A 25,129-nucleotide genomic window follows, 5' to 3' on the forward strand; every position below is an offset into this window, starting at 1 on the left:
AAAACTAGTTAATTAAAATCTTGCACCTGTTATTTAGCCGCTCATTCACCAAATACATGTGAGAGTTTCCACTCAAGAAAACTCCTGCTTCCTTGCCTTGGGATAACATTGTAAACATTAGTTTCAAAATGAATAACTGTAGTATGAATTGCAAATGCCTAACAGTTCCAACAGAAGAAACAAGTGCTTCGCCTGGTCATTTCTACATATGAGCCAACTATTAGGTGAAGCTAGGTAGTTAAACCTAGTGCTGCGAATGGTAGCTACAAAAAGCTCCCATCGTTCCTGCTATTCTATGCTCACAACCAAATGAACTCAAAAATACAAGTCACTAAATTATATTAGAGATCATCAATGCAAAATGGCACATAATAGTCAAGGCTTACACTACTAGTTGCCAGGTTTTTTAACCTTACTAACTATCTCCCACTTGCTACAATTGTTTTCTTCAATTTTCAATATAAAAATGACAAAGACTACAAGGAAAAGTTAGCTAAGTCAATGGAAAAATAAAATCTAAAATCTAAAATCCCTTCTAATAGAAAAATGGAGAAAAAGATACGTTCAATTATTTTTGCAGAGTTTTCGAAACATATATAAATAGAAAAATGCAATGGAGAACATAAGTCTTAGGGTAGCGACTAACAATGATATAACTTTGTAAATCAAATTGAAATGCTTAATTTATAATATCGTATAATTTAAGACATAAATGAAAAAATTGATTGTTTCCATAATTGATAAAGTTATTTAGAAAAATTATTATTCTTGAAAATGAATATATAATCTATCCCATCATCTCAACTTTAAACAAAAAAATTTATCTTACAAGAAAAGATTAAATCTAAAAAGTTAAACTAAGTAATATAATTTTTAATTTATCAATTTTATCATTCACAACATTGAATTTGATCTTTTCCAATCTGAATATTTATGTCCACATTCTAGACAACCCAACATATTTCCCAATTGACAAACCAAGACAAGCAAAGAATTTTTTAAAAAAGAGAGTTCTTTAGCTAATACAATAACTTGAATCTAATATGAAGAATACAAATCCTTGTAACATTCCTTAAAACTCAACCTAAATACATGTCATGCCTCTACAAAAACTAAATAGAATGCAACCAAATAGAGCATTTAAAAACATTTGGCATTCCAAATTATAAATTATACATTAATTTCAATAGCTAAACTTACATTAAATTGCAGCCATACCATGTAGAAACATTCAAACGATAATCTTGTAATTAAAAGGCATAATAAGGAGTAGATTTCTTGAAACAATTAAGCTTGACTTTAGAATTCCATAACAAAGGACAAAACTAGATGCATTGGCATAAAGAAATGATTTTCAAGGAATTGTGCACACAGGGAGCTATAAGAAGAAGACTTTCAAAGAACAAACAATGTACACGCTAGTTTTGGTGCAGTTGCATCTAAGTTTAAATAACATAAATTAGGCATTATAGATATGATATAATTATTTTCCTTGAATTTAAAGAGAAAATACTAAGCATTAATTAGTAATATCTATTTAGTTTATAATTTTGAGTATTGAGAATATAAATAGATATAAGCACCTCTTCTATTTTGTAAAGAAGAAGACGTTTGGATTTTGAAAGTAGAGCTGCAATGTTTCTCTAATATCTGGCCATCCCATGGACTTTGGTGGTTGTCTACTTCCTCTACTGGTGCTTGTAGTGCCCTTACCCTAGCACTCACTAGAAGTTACTTTACCAGAATCACTCACTGGAAATTACTTTAAAAGACTCTTGCATTTGAAGACATCATTGGCATGAAGATCAATGCAATAAATTCATCCATTGACATCCACCTCAAAACATGCAACCAAATCAAATCACCATGTTTTTCTTTCTATGACACGTGACAAATGCCCTAGATAGACATGTGGGCAACCATAGAAATTTAACAATCTAAGAAATGGAGAAATGAAAATCTCGAAGCCGTCTATAAAATTTCACTTGATGTAAAATGTCAAAGATCATCTGGGACATGTGGACCATCTACAAGATGGTAGTTGGTAGCCCAAAAAAATTCATATAATATGTCAATGAAAAAATGAAAAAGACTAAAGAGAAAAATACAAACAATCAATTAGAAAGAAGAAATAAAAAATTTAAGTACCACTTTAATACAAAAATCAATCAATTTTGATTCTTTGACATAAATAAATCAATCAATGTTAGTGCCAAGATCTCAAAACTTGGAACATACAATTACCAACACCATCCCACCAATTGTCTAAATTTATTATCTTCGAAACAATGTTTCTTCTTTCAAATATACTATCATTTGAGAAAGGGCTTAAAAATGAAAACATCTAAAGTTGACAATATTGTAACATATTGAATTATAGAATTTCAATATAACATTTTACACTAACAATATCATCACCCTAACTTAATATTTATATAAATAATTTCAATGCTAAGTAAGTAGATAAATTATTTTTCTTTAAAACATTTCCATTCAATATTCCTCCATCATCAAATAAACCAAATGAGTCATATTATTTTATTATAATATTTTCATACAACACTTTGTAATAATTAGTCAAATATTTTATTTGATTAATTGATCTAAAATGTCAACAAAAAATTTCAATTCCACCAGTAAGACAAATTATGTTATATTTAAATGAAAAAATAAGAAAATATCATTTTTCCAATAATTCAGAAAAGCTTAGCTAGCTTAAGCAATCTAATTAAAAATCAAATCAATTTTATATCTTATTCCTCTATTCAAACAAGAATCTTTATATCTTTCCTCACTAGATGTCAAGAATCCATCCTTTTAGCTTATAATAATACTTTCTAAGCTTGACCTAACTCATACCATTCAATCCTAATCATCCATTGTAATCAAATATTACGAGCCATTCACATTCAAGAACACATTCATTCATTCATTAAGGTGATTCTTCAATTATGAAGTAAATATTGTTATTTGATAGTTTTATACTGTATTCAAAACGATACTTAGATTTTAAACTAAATGTTTGATTTTTTTTAATTGCTTAATGTTTGATTTTAAATTTTATAAATGAACTAAATTTATTCTTTCAAATACAGATGTAAATCAAGTATCTTTGAAATGAAAAAAATGCTCTTTTAATTATAATGTGATTTTAAATAGAAATTGATACAAAACACCTAGAATCAACCATAACCTAACACATTTAATATATAATTTTAATATGACTTTGACACTTTGACAATATCCTAAATCTATAATAACATTTATAAAATGTTAAACATAATTCTTAGCTAAATTATGTTTATTTGAAATAATGTGTCAATATTTTTCTATTATCGAATTAATTAAACCGACCGTATTTTTTAATTTTTCTTACTTCCAACAATCTCATCTAATAATTATTATTTAAATATTAAAATATCAAATCTTCATCTAATTCCATTAATAAGATGCACTGTATTCTTATATATTAAGCCTAAGTACTTCCATTCAATGTCAAACCAATTTTATATCTTACCCATCTATTCAAAGAATACTCTCAATCAATCTGTTTAACCGTTTAACGCAACCCTCAATGTAAATCATCCTATTCAGTCTTAGCCTTTGATTCTAATAAAATCTCAACCCTCTCTTCTATCATTTACGTATTTATAAGTCAACTCTGCTCTTCAACGAACAAAAGAGGAGAAGAAGAGCACATCCATTTGATAAGGTGATTCTTCAATTAGTAATTAAATCTTGTTATCTGATCTCCTGTATTACTGTATGTATCTAAAATGGTACTTAAATCTAACAGTTGATACAGTTTTAATGTAATGCTATCAATTTTCTGCAATCTGCACTTTTCTTATCGTTGTTTCTAAATTTGATTGATCTTTTTATCATGCTTCGTAAACCATCTGTTCAAAGTTTATTTTTAGGACTCTAAATTTTGTATATGCACTAGGCACTTTACAGCTGCAACGATGACAAACAGAGATCCATGTGACAGATTTATTAATCATCGTGGCCCCGACGTGAAACATTCAATCACCAGCACGATTTACTGTACTCTTAATGCCGTTGGATTACGCCCTTTCCTTGATGCACACACACTTCTCCCCGGCCAGTGCATACCATCAGGAATACAAAATGCTATCAGAAGTGCTTCTCTTCATATTGCTATTTTCTCCCCTAACTATGCCCAATCCGTCTGGTGCTTAGAGGACCTGGTATATATGCTCAGGCGCACTAACACTCAAATCATTCCTATATTCTACCATGTTAAGCCTGCTGATCTCCGATTGATTGTTAATGGAAAAGGAGTCTATGCAGAAGCATTTTCGGAGCATCACAGAAAGGGAAGATTTCCCTGGAAAAAGATTGAGGAATGGAAATGGGCTCTTGATGAGGCTTCATTTATCTCTGGCCACGAAGTTCACAACAATTGGTGAGTACCAAATCAATACTACAATAATTACGCCGATTTCTCATTCGTACAATTTATGAATTTCCTTAACTTGGTAAGATGTATGACAGTTGATTGATCTCTTTTCCATTTTGGTTTCTTTCTATTTTCCAAACTTTTGAGGGCCGAGGGGAGGGTTGTGAAGAGTATTCTCGATGAGGCGCTGAATGGCAAGCGAGGAACTGTAATAAAAATGGCCAAATGTGGCATCATATCATTGGTTGCTTTTTATAATTAAGGATACATTTCATTCACTTAGGTTAGTTATTATTGTATTAACAATTTTAAAGTCACAATTAGTGGTACAATATTGTCAAAAAAGTCGGACTTTAGGATAATAAACATGGATATTAAATCATTAAGTGTGGGTATCAAATGAACAACTCCTACCACAACCATTGGAACGCGATCAAGTACTTGGTTCTCTTCCTTATATGAGCTTCATAAAAAAAGGTCATGAAGAGAAGTGAGTTGATAAGCACTGGCCACCTTCAACATCACGGACTAAGGAGAAAATTAAGTTTGGGAAATAAGCCAACTTTTATTATTTAATACTTTTAATATTAGAATGAAACTTAGTGTGTGATATTTAAACCATCCTACAACTATGATAAGCATAGAACTGCTTAAAATGCCCCTCTGTCATACAGGAGTTACGCGGGCTTTGAGGATAAATTTTGGGTTGCTGAAATGCACCAAATTATGCAAAGGTGACCGTATCAGCTGAATAGGAAGCTAGTGTTGCGGTTCAAGATGGAATTGGGAGGGAGGTGCATGCGAACTGCTTGAAGGAATGCCATTGAAACGTGATAGGTATTCCACAAAATGATGAATGCGGATATGCCAATGGAATCAAAGAACGATAGTTCATATGGATATGTCATGTTAGACAAGCATGCACAAGTTTGCAAACATGTGTGAAATATGATTCATCAAATATGGATATGCCATTAACCGGAAACGGAAGTCATCGAGTGATTTAGTCCAAATATCGATAGACATAAATCCAAATGTTTGAAACGGCAACAACATAACAGTGAACTGTTTGATCTCATGGAACTTGATGTTATTGAAAGAGCCACAACGTCGTGGGAAGAGTTGGGAGTCTCAAACTTCACCATAATGGACAACGAAGATGTTATTGGCAGGTCAAATGAGTTATGGGTTGTGGATATCCTTCAGGTGGACATTAATGGAGGCTTTGAAACATGAGAAAAATCATCTTATGAGGGGAAGATACAAGCGGCAGATGTAAATCTCCTTTTCCATGAGCAGAGACATATCATACTTTCCCTTGGTGAATTATGATGCAATTTTACCAAATTACTGCCAATGATGTCATCTAATTGGTAACGATGAATAGACAGGCACAAGAATATGTGTTTTGTTAGAATGAAGCGGAAGTATGTGCACACACTATCCACGCATTCAAGACTTTCAAATAAATTTGATTGATTACAGTGAGACCAACGTTTCCATCTACGCCAGATAATTGAATGATCAATGTGGCAACTAACCATTTTTTTGGTTCAAGCAAGTCACTAGAAGGAAGATATATGAGTTCATTGGCTTGTATGATGAACGGCTAAGGAGAGAGGTTTTTCGTCAGAAATTAAATCTCATTATTGTCATCAATATTATGCAAAATGTCATGAGAACGTAAATGAGGTTATGGCTTAATTATTACTCTTTATGAAAGGCAACAACTGCAGCCTATGTGTTCATTCAAGTTGATGAAATTTCAAACAAACATGGGTGAATGCCTTCAAAAGACACCACTTCATGAGGTGCGATGATGTTTTCTTTATCAAGAATTCACATTTAAGTTATAAATGATCAGGTTCGTATGGAAGTTCAGAGTGAGATACCGGCATTCGATTAAGGCATAAAAGCGTTTCTTAAAGGTGATTGCCTCTATGGAAGAATGATCAAGACATGACTTGTTGGTCAAGGAGATCTTGTCTCAAATCTAATAAAGTAGTGAAGCACATTTAATGTGCATAAACTTTTACCAAATATTTGAAGTGGTACAAATCCATGTAAAGGGTAATGTTAAATTTGGGCACAAAGCACATGTTCGAGAAAACGAAATGTTGATGAAAGGAAGGATGGTCATTAGTCTCAATTATAGTGAATATATTCTGACACAAAGCTAGGGTAGATCCTTATCTAGAAAGTAAGGAGAAGATCCAATGGCTATCATCAATATCAATCATTTTATATTCCTTTTAAAATGTTTGAGTCTCAGGTTATCTTGGTTAATTTTATCAAATTTAATTTATCTCTCCCAAAATGTATAGAAGGGAGTTAGTCATTAACTCAGAGAGGAGATAGTTATCCCTGAAGCTTATAAATACAAAGCTATTTATAATGTAAAGGGAGAGACACTTTTTAGCAAAGGGGACCACTCTGCTAAAATATTTAGAAGAACTCTCAATAAATTATATTTTCATATTATGTGTCAAGGTTTTTGAGTTTGTATATTCTCAAAAGATAATGAAGAGTGCATTTGTTCGTATGTGCAAATAGTGCTTCTGAATTATGATCCTTTGTTTATCATATGTTAAATCAATGATTCTTTAATCCATTCATGGATATGACTTAATTTGGTGAGGAGAAATGCATCCATCTCTTAGTATCTTGGTTTGGATGTGCTTGCATAGCTTATAACTTGGCATGTTGGGATCCGCCGTACTACTTTCACTATCCATACATATATGTGTTCAAACTCCCTTTGAGTACTACAATCCTTTCGGAATCTTATATAATATTCATATGTCTAGTGTTTGAGTTTCTTTCATCTATTTATTTAGCTTTATGTTCTATCCTTTCATACTTTTCGACGAAAAGTGCACAAAAATCCAAAATATTCACATCATAAGAGGGAGTTGCTCCTCTCAAAAACACAAAGGAAGGTTGCAATCTGATAGAAATCAATTGTAGTCTCTCCTACTATTGGCAAATAGTTGTCACTATTCATAAGATAAACAAGATCGATTTTGAAGGTTCCTAATCGAAAGGTTCCTTTTCCAATTTTACAATGTTTGTTTAGTAAACAGCGAGCAATGTTTATGCATTCTTTGTTGATATTGTGGCGACTAACCATGTAGTGGGGGTTGATGCTGGGGTGCCTTCTCACGGTAGTTATAGGAGGTGAGGGGCGGTGAAATTTTTAAATACTTTTTCCAGTAACATAAAATCAAAATTGTAAAAACCCTAAAATGGTTGATTTTAGAGGTTGCCCTAAAATGTTGTTATAAGTGGCTGAGATGCATAATGCATTGTAACATTGGTAAACATTTTTGCTTGGATAATAGAAAGGTTGAAGGCTGTGTAGGTGGATGTAGCCCAGATTTTGGACGAACCACATTAAATCTATATTATCTCTGTTCTTTGTGTTTTCTTCTATTGTTTCTGAATATAACTGTTTATTCAAATTATATTGTTCTAGATCTATCAATCCCTAACACTACTCTAACCATAGATCTGAATTTGCATTTCACTACTAGAAGATCTGGAAAAAGCTTCAATTTGGAGACTGATAAAGATTGAGTTGACCTCATTTCTAGACTTGAGATTCAAAATTGTCATAGTAGTAACTCCACATGCAATGACTGCAGCTGCAGATATTGTAATAATCGTTGAAACACTCGGTAAAATTTTGTTGTGTTTTCTTGCAACTACTATAGGAAACCAACCAATAGTCCTACCTCTTGCATTTGGATCAAGAGCAAGAGCTTTATCTACAACCATTTGAGAGATTTTATTGAGACTCGATCCATTTAAGTCTGCATTTCCCTCAAATAATGTCTTATTCAAGCTTTGAAATGCACATTTCATTGGTTTCCTACCTTCCAATCTAATGTAAGATACAATAACTCCAATTAAATTTGGAACGTTCTCTAGTGTTGTGGATAAAATCCCTGTCAGATTGTTGTTGAATAAGTTCAAGATTGCAAGGTGCTTTGGTTTTGTTAGTTTGACTGGTATAGGTCCATCCAGATGATTGTATGACACTCGTACAATGTTTAGTAGAGTAGCATTAACAATGAAACTTATGCTTAACCTTTCGTAGGCTTTGAAAAACACTCAGAAAGCCACAAGGATCTTCATGAGATACATAAGAATAGATGGAAAGGAGATGCACCATATTTAAACTAAATGTTTGATTTTTTTCAATTTCTTAATGTTTGATTTTAAATTTTATAAATGAACTAAATTTATTCTTTCAAATAGAGATGTAAATCAAGTATCTTTGAAAGGAAAAAATTGCTCTTTTAATTATAATGTGATTTTAAATAGAAATTGATACAAAACACCTAGAATCAACCATAACCTAACACATTTAATATATAATTTTAATATGACTTTGACACTTTGACAATATCCTAAATCTATAATAACATTTATAAAATGTTAAACATAATTCTTAGCTAAATTATGTTTATTTGAAATAATGTGTCAATATTTTTCTATTATGAAATTAATTAAACGACCGTATTTTTTAATTTTACTTACTTCCAAGAATCTCATCTAATAATTATTATTTAAATATTAAAATATCAAATCTTCATCTAATTCCATTAATAAGATGCACTGTATTCTTATATATTAAGCCTAAGTACTTCCATTCAATGTCAAACCAATTTTATATCTTACCCATCTATTCAAAGAATACTCTCAATCAATTTGTTTAACCATTTAACGCAACCCTCAATGTAAATCATCCTATTCAATCTTAGCCATCGATTCTAATAAAATCTCAACCCTCTCTTCTATCATTTACGTATTTATAAGTCAACTCTTCTCTTCAACGAACTAAAGAGGAGAAGAAGAGAACATCCATTTGATAAGGTGATTCTACAATTAGTAATTAAATCTTGTTATCTGATCTCCTGTATTACTGTATGTATCTAAAATGGTACTTAAATCTAACAGTTGATACAGTTTTAATGTAATGCTATCAATTTTCTGCAATCTGCACTTTTCTTATCGTTGTTTCTAAATTTGATTGATCTTTTTATCATGCTTCGTAAACCATCTGTTCAAAGTTTATTTTTAGGACTCTAAATTTTGTATATGCACTAGGCACTTTACAGATGCAACGATGAGAAACAGAGATCCATGTGACAGATTTATTAATCATCGTGGCCCCGACGTGAAACATTCAATCGCCATCACAATCTACTGTACTCTTAATGCCGTTGGATTACGCCCTTTCCTTGATGCACACACACTTCTAAAATCCAAAATATTCACATCATAAGAGGGAGTTGCTCCTCTCAAAAACATAGAGGAAGGTTGCAATCTGATAGAAATCAATTGTAGTCTCTCCTACTATTGACAAATAGTTGTCACTATTCATAAGATAAACAAGATTGATTTTGAAGGTTCCTAATCGAAAGGTTCGTTTTCCAATTTTACAATGTTTGTTTAGTAAACAGCGAGCAATGTTTATGCATTCTTTGTTGATATTGTGGCAACTGACCATGTAGTGGGGGTTGATGCTGTGGCGCCTTCTCACAGTAGTTAGAGGAGGTGAGGGGCGGTGAAAATTTTTAATGCTTTTTCCAGTAACATAAAATCAAAATTGTAAAAACCCTAAAATGGTTGATTTTAGAGGTTGCCCTAAAATGTTGTTATAAGTGGCTCAGATGCATAATGCATTGTAACATTGGTAAACATTTTTGCTTGGATAATAGAAAGGTTGAAGTTGTGTAGGTGGATGTAGCCCAGATTTTGGGCGAACCACATTAAATCTATATTATATGTGTTCTTTGTGTTTTCTTCTATTGTTTCTGCATATAACTGTTTATTCAAATTATATTGTTCCAGATCTATCAATCCCTAACACTACTCTAACCATAGATCTGAATTTGCATTTCACTACTAGAAGATCTGGAAAAAGCTTCAATTTGGAGACTGATAAAGATTGAGTTGATCTCATTTCTAGACCAGAGATTCAAAATTGTCATAGCAGTAACTCCACATGCAATGACTGCAGCTGCAGTTATTGCAATAATCGTTGAAACACTTGGTAAAAGTTTGTTGTGTTTGCTTGCAACTACTACAGGAAACCCACCAATAGTCCTACCTCTTGCATTTGGATCAAGAGCAAGAGCTTTATCTACAACCATTTGAGAGATTTTATTGAGACTCGATCCATTTAATTCTGCATTTCCCTCAAATAATGTCTTATTCGAGCTTTGAAACGCACATTTCATTGGTTTCCTACCTTCCAATCTAATATAAGATACAATAACTCCAATTAAATTTGGAATGTTCTATAGTGTTGTGGATAAAATCCCTGTCAGATTATTGTTCAATAAGTTCAAGATTGCAAGGTGCTTCGGTTTTGTTAGTTTGACTGGTATAGGTCCATCCAGATGATTGTATGACACTCGTACAGTGTCCAATAGAGTAGCATTAACAATGAAACCTATGCTTAACCTTTCGTAGGCTTTGAAAAACACTCAGAAAGCCACAAGGATCTTCATGAGATACATAAGAATAGATGGAAAGAAGATGCACCATATTTAAGGGAAGCCAAGTGGCTATTCAATCCTTAAGATACATCAATGTAAAAGTATGATGTAAGGATAAGTTGAAACATTGCATACTAACAGAAAAATTGAGCTTGGAAAATATAAGTTAGGTTTGACTTTTTAACATTTTTAATTTAAAAATGAAGATTCATGTATGATATTTAAGCCTTCCTAGAATTGAATAGCCTTTTCTACATTTCAGTCACTTCATATGACAAATATTGCTTGGATGCATTATATTATACTATGGGTATACCAATATTATGTATTGGGAAGATAAAAAGGAATTCCAATATGCTTATGACATCATATAGATTAACTTGGCGAGTTCACATTCTTACACTAAGACATCCACTCCATAAAGAGAGGTTTAGATCTTAAACAGAAAGTGTGCTTGAGAAAGGAAATGTACAACTTATAGGAAATAGATAGAAGCACTGTTTCCAACTTCTTCAAGAATTTTCTCAATAAACATATTATCATCTAGTTGCAGTTTCGAGATGCTGTGCAAGTCAAATAAATTCCCTGGAATGGTCCCATACAAATTATTGAAGCTCAGATCCAATTATTTTATAAACCTGAATCCTCAAACTCTTGAGGAATTCTCGCCTCCAAAAAAGTTTTTGATAACTTCAAGTACCTCAAATTGAAGCATAGACTTATCTGAATTGGTATCCTTCTTCTCAACTTGTTATTTGACAAATCCAATTCCTTCTTAAAATCATACAAATTGGCTGGGCCTCGAGTAGCATAATTATCCACAACCTATTTGTCATGGCACAATTTGGCAAGTTGAATTTGCAAATCAACATCAGAGGGGTTAAGGGTGAGAGCCTTAGAAGCTTTCTTGAGAGCAGTGGTAGTGGATTCATAAGACTGCCATTAGAAAATTGCCAACTACCACCCATAGATGCACAAAAAGTGAGTGGTTCGAGCAATAGCATCATTCCACCATTGAATCCATCCTGTCTAAGAATGCGGATGTGGCTTCAAATTCTAGACACATAGTATATGAGCAATAGTGGAAGCATGCATTAGCATTGGCATATTGAGGAAAAATTGAGTCCTGACAACTCGCAAGATAATTGTGTGCCATGAAATAGAAAAATAAATGGAATAGTGGTCTAATAACATTGCATTTGGAAAGGGAATGACAGGTAAATCTTGATCCTCAAAAAAGGAGATAATTAAAGATTTCAAGTAGATCATGCATTTACATACACACAAGTTTAGGCTTCATTTTCAAATTTAAATTTTTGCGTATATCAAAATAAACATGTGAGGAGATAATTAAAGAATGCCTTTTTCTAGTGAAAGGTTGGAAATGAACTTTATGATGCAAATCTCTGGATCTCTTGATCTCTAAGTTCACGTATGTCCTTTTCCTCTTCTTTCCTTCTCGATTTACCAAGTTCTCCCTTGATGAGGTCTGTAATATTTTTTCTATTCAAAGTTTTGCTATAGTTTTGGCTTCATATTTTTTTGTGTATTCAGTTACCCAGAAACTCCTTATCCACAGGGTTTTAACATGGTTGCATTAGTTCATGCAGTTGCAACTAGAATCTCTAAACAAGGTTCAAATATTAATTAAATCATTTCAATTATTTATTTTGAGAAAATCCATGAAACAAAATCTTCACATAAGAAACACATTAATTATATATTTCATAACGTATCTTATGCAAAATAGTGTTACATATCCTATCACTAGCATAAATCCATGTACAAAATCTTCAAATCATGTTACCAGGGTGACACTACAATACTCATAATCATAATAATTTATAGCCATTCAAGAATCTCAATATGAAAATAAGCAAGTAATTATAATAAAATTTCCTCTTGGGTCAAAATAATCACGACATAGAATGCAAACATGTGAGACACTAAATCTTCCCCCACTAGGTATAGGATTACTCCTAGAAGCTTATACAAAGATATGGGTACACATCTATCAACTATGTGACATCCTCTCATGTAGAGTAAGTCTCATCATTTATATCTTACTAGATCATAATCTACTATATATTCGACCCTAACCTGCTATATATCATCACCTATGAGGGTTATACTCCAATGTTGAAGAATACTAATGGGCCCCAAAAATGGTTTACATTCTCCATCTACAAAGCACCTCAATTAAGAACATGCATCACATCAAGAATATACTATCTTAACAAAGAAACATGAGAAACACCATGGTTGTGTAATAACATAGGTGGAAATATCAAGTATTAGAAAAAAGACCAATCGTCTATAAGATATCAAAAGGTATAATAAAATGTAGTATTATCTTAGAGCCTTTCTTGTATTGGATGGGGCTCTTGTTTTGATGAACTCTTAGAAACACTAGTTCACCAAAAAAAATTGATGATCAAGCCTATAATCATCTACATAAGTCATTTGTGAATATTCTTGAAAAGTAACCATAGTCTATATAATAAAAACAACCTACAGCTCAAAATCCTGAAGCACCTAAGGACAAAAGACTACTCAATCCTCCAACTGATCAAAACTCAAAGGAGTATGATATGGTTTACCATAAAAAGCCAAAAAAGTTGACATGCCAAGAGAATTATGGTACCTATTATAATAGAAAAATATGAGGAACAATACATTAAATATTCCAGCTCTTCAATCCTTATCTTTTATGCTTTTTGATTGATTCAAAACATCAACTATGTTAGCCTTAAAAAATTATTATTGGACACAAACTATTAATCTTCTAAAACTCAGTCATCACTATGTTCTTTCGCTTAGTCATCAATAGGTAGATAAATATCTACTATTTTGTTTTGCTTGGCTTACATCGGCTTGCTTAGTCATGACTATACCCAGTTCTATTCTTCATCTTGCTTGGCCATAACTATCACTCACCTAATAATATTTTCTCAAATATATCTTGAGTTTCTTAATCTTCTTCTTAAAATTCTTCATTGACCTAGTAAAATTGTACTCAGTCAAGCTTAGTGTTTTACTCAATAGGTCATCTTTCATCAACCCAAAGTAGGTCAACATGGTTCCCAATGATTGATTAAATATATTGAATCAAACTCACAAGTCACCTCTCAAAGAAGAACCAAACAAAAAACTCAATGAACAAAGGACCTAAGCATTACCAAATAGACAAGCCAAGTCACTAAACACACTCAGTGAAAGAAGTAAATAGCGAGTTGAAGAAAAAAGCAAAGGATCACTTGGTGAACATATGTACCAAGAAAAATCAACTTGGTGATAGAAGGTAGAAGTATCCACCAAACCAAAAGGTACAATAGCTACTGAGTAGTAACTAAGAAACTCCAATTCAAATGAGTAGGATAATTAAGAAATCCAAGATACTCCTACATCATTACCATAATTTTCATGTGAAAACTGGCCTGTTTATATACCCATCAAAACATTTTATCGAATCTACTTTAATGATTAAAAATATGTGGCATATTTGCAAATTCAATTATTCAAAATTTCAAATTTAGGGTGAACATCTAGAACTTCATCCCTACATTGCCAAGTAATTGAATTGACAAGGCAATTCAATTCTTTAGGCAAAATGCCTCAAATTTGTAACTTATCCTATACTTTGCGATATGAACTTTTATTCACATTTCTTAACCATAAGATCTGCTAACCACCATACTAAGTGAGGAAATCATACCAACATCATATTAAAACATGATGCTAACTACAATCAAAATTATGGTGAATAAAACATACTCTCTTAAGCTCTCTAAAAAGATAAAGTTGTATACTAGTAAATTTTCTGTTATATACTTAGCCATTTTTCATACTTAACCAAAATCAAAACTTGACTTTTACTTCAAGTGATCTCACTAGATGAATATATTTTCATAAATGAAAACACTCGTGTTCTTATACCTAGTTACTTGCCAACACTTTCCACCATGTCACATGATTCATTTTCCACCTGAAACATATGCATTCATTTTTAGATTTTGTGATTTTCCCTAAGCTCTTGGAAGGCAGTGCTTTTCACCATGATATTTTATCTTTCTTTCAGACATTTGAACCAATTTCCAAAACACATTATCTAGACTAAGTTGACCAAGTCAACTTTTTCTTCGAAAAAGTCAAATAGGTTGGCTTTGTCCTTGGTTTTTAGGGAAAATCTTAGCCTAAGCTCTAATGGAAAGATTTTCTTCCAAGGTTTGGAATCACAATCCACCTTTACAAAACTTGAGCCCGAAAATGTCTATAAAAGAAATCCACTCCTCTCATTTTTATAGTCCATGATCTTTCATGCAAGAAACTTGTGATCAAGAAGCAAGTTTTTACCCATCCATTGTGCATTCAAGATATTCAAGTGCAAGCAAGCATCTATTATCAAGCATTTAATTCTATTGAGAGTTCAAGTGCAAGGAAACATCAACAAGCCTTAATCCCTAGATGTATTCAAGGTATTTCGTTTCATAGGTCTTTCTTCTATCCCCATTTAAGGTCAAGCAAACTAGTTTTCTACTAAAGAAGGAGATATACATTCATCCACCAAATCTTCTTCTCACTCAATCCAACATTGTAGAAAATGAGTTTTATTTATCTTGGATGGATTAATGGAATAAATTTTATGAATACTCTCCCATTGGTTTCGTGCTTGGTTTCCTACTGGTTTCTAATAATTTTTGGGCTTTGACAATGTGTGCTAATTTCATTCTCCCCTTTTTGGTTTTCTCTACTTCAAGGTTGTAATCCTCATATCTTGTATATAACTACATATGATTTCATTTTATAATTTTTCATCATTTATCAAGGGTAATTTATTAGAAATTTTATTATTTATATATAATTTTTGGATCAATATAACTATTGAGATTTCATAGAGAATCTATTAATCTCTCTCTTTTAGGATAGCTATTTGATTGCATATAATCTTTGATATTTATAGGTTTTAAAAATAGACTTCAACATATTTCTCACCAATCTCATCCTACAATGTTTTTAGATTTAACATTTTAACATTTATATATTATATTCATCCATATCATCTTTGATTCACTTTGAAACCATCCACTTAAGCCTATTTATTCTCCAAAGAGGTCATCACGATACAAAACAAGAGTTGCGTTGTTGCAGCATGAGTCCCTACCTTCTATTAAAAAGAAGATGGATTTGTAAAATTAATGCTATGGTTTAAATTTCATGTTGCAACATTCTTACCTCTTGCAAAGTTTTCATCATATCAGCATCTTCAATTCTCTATTTTCTATGCAAATGTCAATATATTAGCACTGTTCTTGCCTGTGCTTTTAATTATTTGACATAAGAAAGAGGAGATTCTACCCACCAAATTGAAGGCTTCTTCTATGTTGTCCCCACTACCTTTTTTCTCACTTTCCCAATCTGTAGTTGAATGGCAATATTTGGTACACTTCTTCCATGCCTAGAATTAGATGGAGAAATCTAATTATTTCTTCCCTACTTTATCTTCATACAATTAATGTTAATGATCACTAAACTATTCTCTCATAGCTTGAATTATATTGTTAATGTAGTAAAGCAAGTGATTCATACAATTCATGTTAATGATCACTAAACTATTCTCTCATAGCTGTAATGCCCTGCCAAGGGATCCAAAAGAATTAACCTAAAGTTTCACTAAGTTTGCTAAACATTTTTTTTTTTTTAAAATTTAAAAGTAAGAATGTATAACATACACATCAAACACATAGTAGCAAAAGCAATAACATGTACTCATCGACAAACATTCCTTGCAAGTTACATTTCTTAAAGATCCCAAGACGTTGAGTCATGTTTAAATTTAATTAATTCTAAGTCTAACAACTATCACATACATATGAAAGAATAAACAGAAAGTCCCATGTCCATAATATACATTTGTTCCAAATGCCTCTTGGCAATTAATTCGGAATGCTCAATCATCCACTGTACATGTCACAGGGTATGAAAGGCTTAAAAAAATATACATATGTAAAGATAAAGATACAACATTCACAAATCCATGATACAAAGTACAGTAAAAAATATATGAAACTATTCACCATACATGATACATCCATACATCCATAATGATAAAACATCTATCATAAAATCTAACCATCCATCATAATAATCCAAGAACATAGTGAAGGTAAATGCCAACCAAGAAAACTCTAGCCATGGTGACCACGGAATGAATCTCAATGGTAAGAGTAAAAAGCACTACCACCCGACCGCGTGGAACCTAAATGGTCCACTCCCACCGCGCTGAGGACATAGTCTCAAGTCCCAAACAAGGTATCAAAACACAAAACACAAGTACTCTCTAAGTCTGGGAATTCCTAAAAGTATGCTAACTCAAGGGCTCCTAAAAAGATCAACATCTAAACCCAAAGGTACCACAAGACATGTAGGAAACCTAATATGCAAGCGGGAAAGTGTGATCGCAAAAGTCACGTAGAAGTTACCTGAGCAATCCCTTAGGAATCACGGGTCCCTACTAATCCCTGCGGCCACTAGTATCCTCTCGTACTGACGAGGCATACTATGGAATGCAAGGTCGTAACCAAGCGTTCTCTCTACCCCATCCTAGTCTATACTAGCACTCAAGGCATGGGAGAGAACATACAATTATCTTGTTAGGTTCATTTTCCCTCATTTAGTGTAAATGTTTTCACTTATTAAAACAACTTACAATGGGTTACACTAGGCAGCCTCTTAGGGCCCCGATCCCCATTGCAAGCCACTTCCCGACTCTACACATAGATAACCTACCCTAGGCTCATGAAATCATAAATCAAAGAATCATAATAAAACCACCTCAGTCCTATACAAGCAACTGAAAAGACATCATAAAAGATAAGTCACAAAACTACATCAGTTCTTCATGAGCAACAGATAAGCACCAAATAATAATCATATGACCATGACAGTTCTCTATCAGCAACTAAAGGCATCAATGATAAATCACAACATCTGATGGTTCTCCAATGAGCAACCAAAAAGTATCCCAATAGTAAATTACAATACTGATCGAAGACTCCAAAACGGTCAAGTCAAAACATGGCATCATCAAGAACATAACCACCACTTCAGTCCTCTCAAGCGACCGAAAAGCAATCCAAGTATAACTGATCGAGACTCAAAAATGGTTATCAAATATAACTGATCAAGACTCGAAAATGGTTAAGTCAGGTATCTCATATACATACGCTTCAGTTTCACACAAGGAAACTGGAAAGCAATAACAATCAATTATCCATACACATCATAGAGCATGCCATCGCATTACCATGGTTGGGTTTAGAAAGATTGAGAGCAAATCATCATAACATCATAATCGCATAACCCGCGAACCTCTGGTAACAACCTAAGACTGGTCAAAGCTAAGCCAACCCCCAAAAATCACAAATAATAGACAATGTATAGAAAACATCAAAGTCTCATAGATTGGATTTGTTTTGAAAAATATTGTTGATGTTAATGTAGGGTTTAGGTTCCAGTTACTATCCCTTGTAATTAACCCGTTTCTATATTTAAATGATAGTACAATTATCCTCTAAATAATCTAAGGATATTCTTTTATTTATTTAGTTTACAGAAATAACTATTTATTGACTTTAAATAGAATAACTGTAATTTTATAAAAATCAATATTGTTAATCAATAACAATTAAATAAATTTTAAACTCCATGAAATGATCTTCGATTATTAATTAAACTTAATTAAATTATCTTTAATTAAATTAATTAATAATTATATTTGTATTCATACAAATTAATAAATTAAAAAAAAAACTATTTAAAAAGAATCCTTAATTAATAATATTTATTAATTATTAAATTTATTAAATAAATATTATTAAATTAATTAATTAATTATTAATAAACTTCATTATTAATAAATATTAAAAATTAAAATAATAATTAAAATCTATATAAAACTATTAACAAACTACTTTAATTAAAAATAATAATAAAAGTTTATAAAACCCCTAAACGTATCTTACTATATTAATAAAACTTTATAAAAACTTTAAAGTACTTACTTTAATTCAAAGTTTTTAAAACTTTAAAACTTATTCCTTCATGATAAAAAGGCCACTGGCTTAATTATAGTCGTGCGACTGTTTTAAAAGCACAGTACCACACACCAAATCGCAGGTACACTGTGCTAAGTGCAGATTTGCGTTGGGAGCCGCACCAGCAACAAGGTAAGAGGGATAGGGTAAGTTGCATGTTGTTTAAATTTATTTTTTTAATTTTTTTTAAAATAAAACATTAAAACAATCCTTCCCTGAAGGATATATATATAATATAATTTTATTATTTTAAATTTTATTTAATATAAAAACTTTAAACAAATTCTCCTCATTAAATGTGTGTTTAATTTTATTTTAAAATCTCACTAATAATAATAAAACAAAATCGTCTTTATTTTATTTCAATTAAATTAAATTAAATTAAATTAATTTTTTTAAACTAACATTTACAACTATAATGAGAAAATTCTATTAACTATTTCAATTCTTCAATCTAAAATCTTCATTTTTAAATTCAAACCCTTCCTAGTTGAACTACGATTTTCTTTTTTTTTTAACCTATGACTGATGTTTTCAAATGGATTTATTTCTCTTATAATCTTATTACACAGATGAGACACAATATACATATCCCAAGATTCAGACAAGAGAGTGAAAGAATCATACAATGAAATCTAGACCATTTGGATTTATAACCCACAGGCACGAAGAAGACATGATTATCAAATTGCATAATTCAACCTATGGTCAAGCACAAGACCCCACCTCAACTTGATGCTAACATGCAACCAACCAAAAATTGTGAGAAGGTTCGCTCCTGAAATTTGTCTTCGAAATCTCCTCTAAAATTCGTCTCCAAGTTTTGTTCCCAAAATTTTTGTGTCCAAAATCCGCGGTCCCCCAAAAATGAACCTCAAAGTTGTGATAAGGAGTTTTCTCCTCAAATCAGGGCACTAATTGTGCGTTCACCCGAGAGGACTCCTTGCTCACAAGACTCAACTCCAAATTTAGCTTTTATTAATCTTTCTTTTATCTTTTGCATCCATCTTTTATGCACATTAAGTTGATTTATTAAATAACTTTATTTAAAATTCTACTTGACTTCTATTTTAAATTAATTTATTAGTTTAATCTCATGTGCACTTTATGAAATTAAAATAACATTATTAATTTCTATAATTTAATCCTTTAAATTTATTACTCAAATTTAAACTCATGCTTAGATCATGCGATCTAAGAACCTTTAATAAATTTAATGTCTTTCAACTTTTTAAATTACTTTTAGAAACTTAATTGATAACATATTTAATTAATTTAATTAACAATAATATTTAGAATTTATTTAAAAATGAACTCCAATATATTATTATTAAATTAAATAAATATTATCCTGTTCTAAATTTATCTTTGAACTTTAATTTCCAAATTTAATTCTTTTATTTGATTAATTTCTCAATTAATTAAATATTAAAGACATCATATTAATTCTCTATTAAATTAAATCATTAATTAATCTTTTTAATTAGACTTAATTAATAGAAAACACATGAAGGACTCATATAACAGCATACGAAAACCCATCATAGAAAAACACATACTAAATCAAACAAAAAGGGTTATAATCACGAAATTACATCCTTTGATGCATTCAGAGGGTACTTAACTCAGATACTTGTCCTAATTATCAATTAGGACAATTGGCTAAAGGGTTTAGGATTTGGACTTAAGAGTTTATCTCCCCTCTCTTACCATTGAGACAATGCGATAGGGTACGCTCATCCTGGCAATTCAGGGAAGTCGATACCCGGTACCTGCAACCTGCATAAAATCCATGCATGTACAAACACAATATTCTAAGCTAAACAGACAATGGTAGGAAGTGGTGCATCATGTAAATCCCGACTAGCAGGTGACTATGACTCCCTTCCTTAACCACATCAGAAACACCATACATAAATAAAACAAACACGCACACCATACACATGCAGTATGGGGTAAGTATCCATAAGAAAGCACATGTGATAATAAACCATCTAACTAATTATCATCGATAACTGAAAACATTGAATAATCATCATACATGCATGAAATATAGAGTACCAAGTAATCTCATCATATAATAAACTGAGTGTAAAACAACATCTGATAATCTCTAAAATAATAATACTAATAATCATTAAACATAAAATTAGCCTAAAAGACTTCGACAAAAATAACAGAAATGCGAACTAGGGGCAGGCACTACATCCACCCCCCCTTGACTTAGGCTTACTCCTGGAAGCCTACAAGAATAGAAAAGCTAAGGACTCATTGTGCGGGTCCCATTGGACTCTTTCCCCCTGTAGGAGGATATGGCTCTATTGAGAACACTGCAACACAGTTAGAGCAATATGATTCTGGTTTAATAGTAAACCGAAAACCACATTGATCCAACTTTCATCCTTTAACATATACTAAAATAGATTCCCTAAAACATTCTAAACAAGGATCAACATCCCAAATACATTGGAAAATATACAAGCTATGATGTATAGATAAAAGATACATGTTTTGAAAACAGTAATTTCAGTTTTCAGTTTTGCCTATGTTTAGGTTTACGTATAATTTTAGTTTTGAAGTTCAAGTGTTGAGGTATGAAAAATATACGACTAATAGTTTAAGTGTTGTTTCTGTTCAATTAGTTTTCAGGTTTTAGTTTGATATAGGTACACATAATAGTTTAAAGTTTCCATTTTTGTTCAACTAGTAACACTCGTGGCGTTCCAATATACCCAGAGCTCCCAATGTAGAAACTCGGGCTCTTATTAATGTAGTAAAGCAAGTAATTCCTTGCAATATCAGGCTCTGATTAATGTAGAAACAAGGACTCTAATTTTTGTTGAATTATATTGTTAATGTAGTAAAGCAAGTGATTCCTTGCAATGGATTTAAATGTATTTATGATAAATACAGCCTTGTTTGTCCTTCCTGAGGAATGACAAGGAAGAGATATAAGTTAAGTGTATTATTATTTAAATAAATGCTAGATTAAGATTTCATTAGATTTTTTTTTGGCGCAAAATCGTGCAATTGTTTGAATCAAATTATAGCTACCTAATCTTCTAAAATTTGTCTCTCTAGCCCTTTAAACTGCACATTTGTGTTATTTTGGCATTGAACCTAGCAGCTAAATTCTTATCTGCGCATATCGTATTTTTTTAGGTTTAAACAAAATAGATTTCAAAGCTCTAAGTTTGAACAGTGTAGTTTAAACATAGTTCACAACATGCCATATATCTGAAAATTTATGATGAACAATATCTCTACGAGTTTGATTATAAATTCTTCTCTGAATATCTTTTATTTGATTCAAATAGATAAATTCTTCTCTGAACATCTTTTATTACAATGTTTGGCATAGTTTAATGAACTTAAAATCAATTTTAATTTTCATAACCCTAATTTGTAAAAATGATTTACTAAAGTAAAATCACACAAGAAGAGGATAACAATGTATCAAAACTAGTTAATTAAAATCTTGCACCTGTTATTTAGCCGCTCATTCACCAAATACATGTGAGAGTTTCCACTCAAGAAAACTCCTGCTTCCTTGCCTGGGGATAACATCATAAACATCAGTTTCAAAATGAATAACTACAGTATGAATTGCAAATGCCTAACAGTTCCAGCAGAAGAAACAAGTGCTTCGCCCGGTCATTTCTACATATGAGCCAACTATTAGGTGAAGCTAGGTAGTTAAACCTAGTGCTGTGAATGGTAGCTACAAAAGGCTCCCATCGTTCTTGCTATTCTATGCGCACAACCAAATGAACTCAAAAATACAAGTCACTAAATTATATTAGAGATCATCAATGCAAAATGGCACATAATAGTCAAGGCTTACACTACTAGTTGCCAGGTTTTTTAACCTTACTAACTATCTCCCACTTGCTACAATTGTTTTCTTCAATTTTCAATATAAAAATGACAAAGACTACAAGGAAAATTTAGCTCAGTCAATGGAAAAATAAAATCTAAAATCTAAAATTCCTTCTAATAGAAAAATGGAGAAAAGGATACGTTCAATTATTTTTGCACAGTTTTCGAAACATATATAAATAGAAAAATGCAATGGAGAACATAAGTCTTAGGGTAGGGACTAATAATGATATAACTTTGTAAATCAAATTGAAATACTTAATTTATAATATCGTGTATTTTAAGACATAAATGAAAAAATTGATTGTTTCCATAATTGATAAAGTTATTTAGAAAAATTATTATTCTTAAAAATGAATATATAATCTATCCCATCATCTCAACTTTAAACAAACAAATTTCTCTTACAAGAAAAGATTAAATCTAAAAAGTTAAACTAAGTAATATAATTTCTAATTTATCAATTTTATCATTCACAACATTGAATTTGATCTTTTCCAATCTGGATATTTATGTCCACATTCTAGACAACCCAACATATTTCCCAATTGAAAAACCAAGACAAGCAAAGAATTTTAAAAAAAAGAGAGTTCTTTAGCTAATACAATAACTTGAATCTAATATGAAGAATACAAATCCTTGTAACATTCCTCAAAACTCAACCTAAATAAATGTCATGCCTCTACAAAAACTAAATACAATGCAACCAAATAGAGGATTTAAAAACATTTGGCATTCCAAATTATAAATTATATATTAATTTCAATAGCTAAACTTACATTAAATTGCAGCCATACCATGTAGAAACATTCAAACGATAATCTTGTAATTAAAAGGCATAATAAGGAGTAGATTTCTTGAAACAATTAAGCTTGACTTTAGAATGCCATAACAAAGGACAAAACTAGATGCATTGGCATAAAGAAATGATTTTCAAGGAATTGTGCACACAGGGAGCTATAAGAAGAAGACTTTCAAAGAACAAACAATGTACACGCTAGTTTTGGTGCAGTTGCATCTAAGTTTAAATAACATAAATTAGGCATTATAGATATGATATAATTATTTTCCCTGAATTTAAAGAGAACATACTAAGCATTAATTAGTCATATCTATTTAGTTTATAATTTTGAGTATTGAGAATATAAATAGATATAAGCACCTCTTCTATTTTGTAAAGAAGCAGACGTTTGGATTTTGAAAGTGGAGCTACAATGTTTCTCTAATATCTGGCCATCCCATGGACTTTGGTGGTTGTCTACTTCCTCTACTGGTGCTTGTAGTGCCCTTACCCTAGCACTCACTAGAAGTTACTTTACCAGAATCACTCACTGAAAATTACTTTAAAAGACTCTTGCATTTGAAGACACCATTGGCATGAAGATCAATGCAATAAATTCATCCATTGACATCCACCTCAAAACATGCAACCAAATCAAATCACCATGTTTTTCTTTCTATGACACGTGACAAATGCCCTAGATAGACATGTGGGCAACCATAGAAATTTAACAATCTAAGAAATGGAGAAATGAAAATCTCGAAGCCGTCTATAAAATTTCACTTGATGTAAAATGTCAAAGATCATCTGGGACATGTGGACGATCTACAAGATGGCAATTGGTAGCCAAAAAAAATTCATATAATATCTCAATGAAAAAATGAAAAAGACTAAAGAGAAAAATACAAACAATCAATTCGAAAGAAGAAATAAAAAATTTAAGTACCACTTTAATACAAAAATCAACCAATTTTGATTCTTTGACATAAATAAATCAATCAATGTTAGTGCCAAGATCTCAAAACTTGGAACATACAATTACCAACACCATCCCACCAATTGTCTAAATTTATTATCTTTGAAACAATGTTTCTTCTTTCGAATATACTATCATTTGAGAAAGGGGTTAAAAATGAAAACATCTAAAGTTGACAATATTGTAACATATTGAATTATAGAATTTCAATATAACATTTTACACTAACAATATCATCACCCTAACTTAATATTTATATAAATAATTTCAATGCTAAGTAAGTAGATAAATTATGTTTTCTTAAAATAATTTCCATTCAATATTCTTCCATCATCAAATAAACCAAATGAGTCATATTATTTTATTATAATATTTTCATACAACACTTTGTAATAAATAGTCAAATATTTTATTTGACTAATTGATCTAAAATGTCAAATTTTTTTTTCAATTCCACCACTAAGACAA

The 25,129-nt window shown here is 31.4% G+C and overlaps 1 protein-coding gene across 1 annotated transcript; it reads left to right on the forward strand.

The window, feature by feature from the left end:
- Positions 1-3,965: 3,965 nt before the first annotated feature.
- LOC149558263 (putative 2' cyclic ADP-D-ribose synthase BdTIR) lies at positions 3,966-5,659 on the forward strand. Its single transcript, XM_089830718.1, has 2 exons — positions 3,966-4,429; positions 5,485-5,659. The coding sequence occupies exons 1-2, from the start codon at positions 3,966-3,968 to the stop codon at positions 5,657-5,659; spliced, it is 639 nt and encodes a 212-aa protein (XP_089686844.1).
- The last annotated feature ends 19,470 nt before the right edge of the window (positions 5,660-25,129 follow it).

This window comes from Cupressus sempervirens, chromosome 5, assembly GCF_028749045.1.
Source record: "Cupressus sempervirens isolate cs-2001-9-10 chromosome 5, ASM2874904v1, whole genome shotgun sequence".
NCBI classification, from domain to species: domain Eukaryota; kingdom Viridiplantae; phylum Streptophyta; class Pinopsida; order Cupressales; family Cupressaceae; genus Cupressus; species Cupressus sempervirens.

Coding starts and splice junctions, on each gene's coding strand:
- LOC149558263 (XM_089830718.1), top strand. CDS start 3,966: ATGACAAACAGAGATCCATGTGACAGATTTATTAATCATCGTGGCCCC. Junction 4,430..5,484: donor CACGAAGTTCACAACAATTG/GTGAGTACCAAA, acceptor ACAACATAACAG/TGAACTGTTTGATCTCATGG.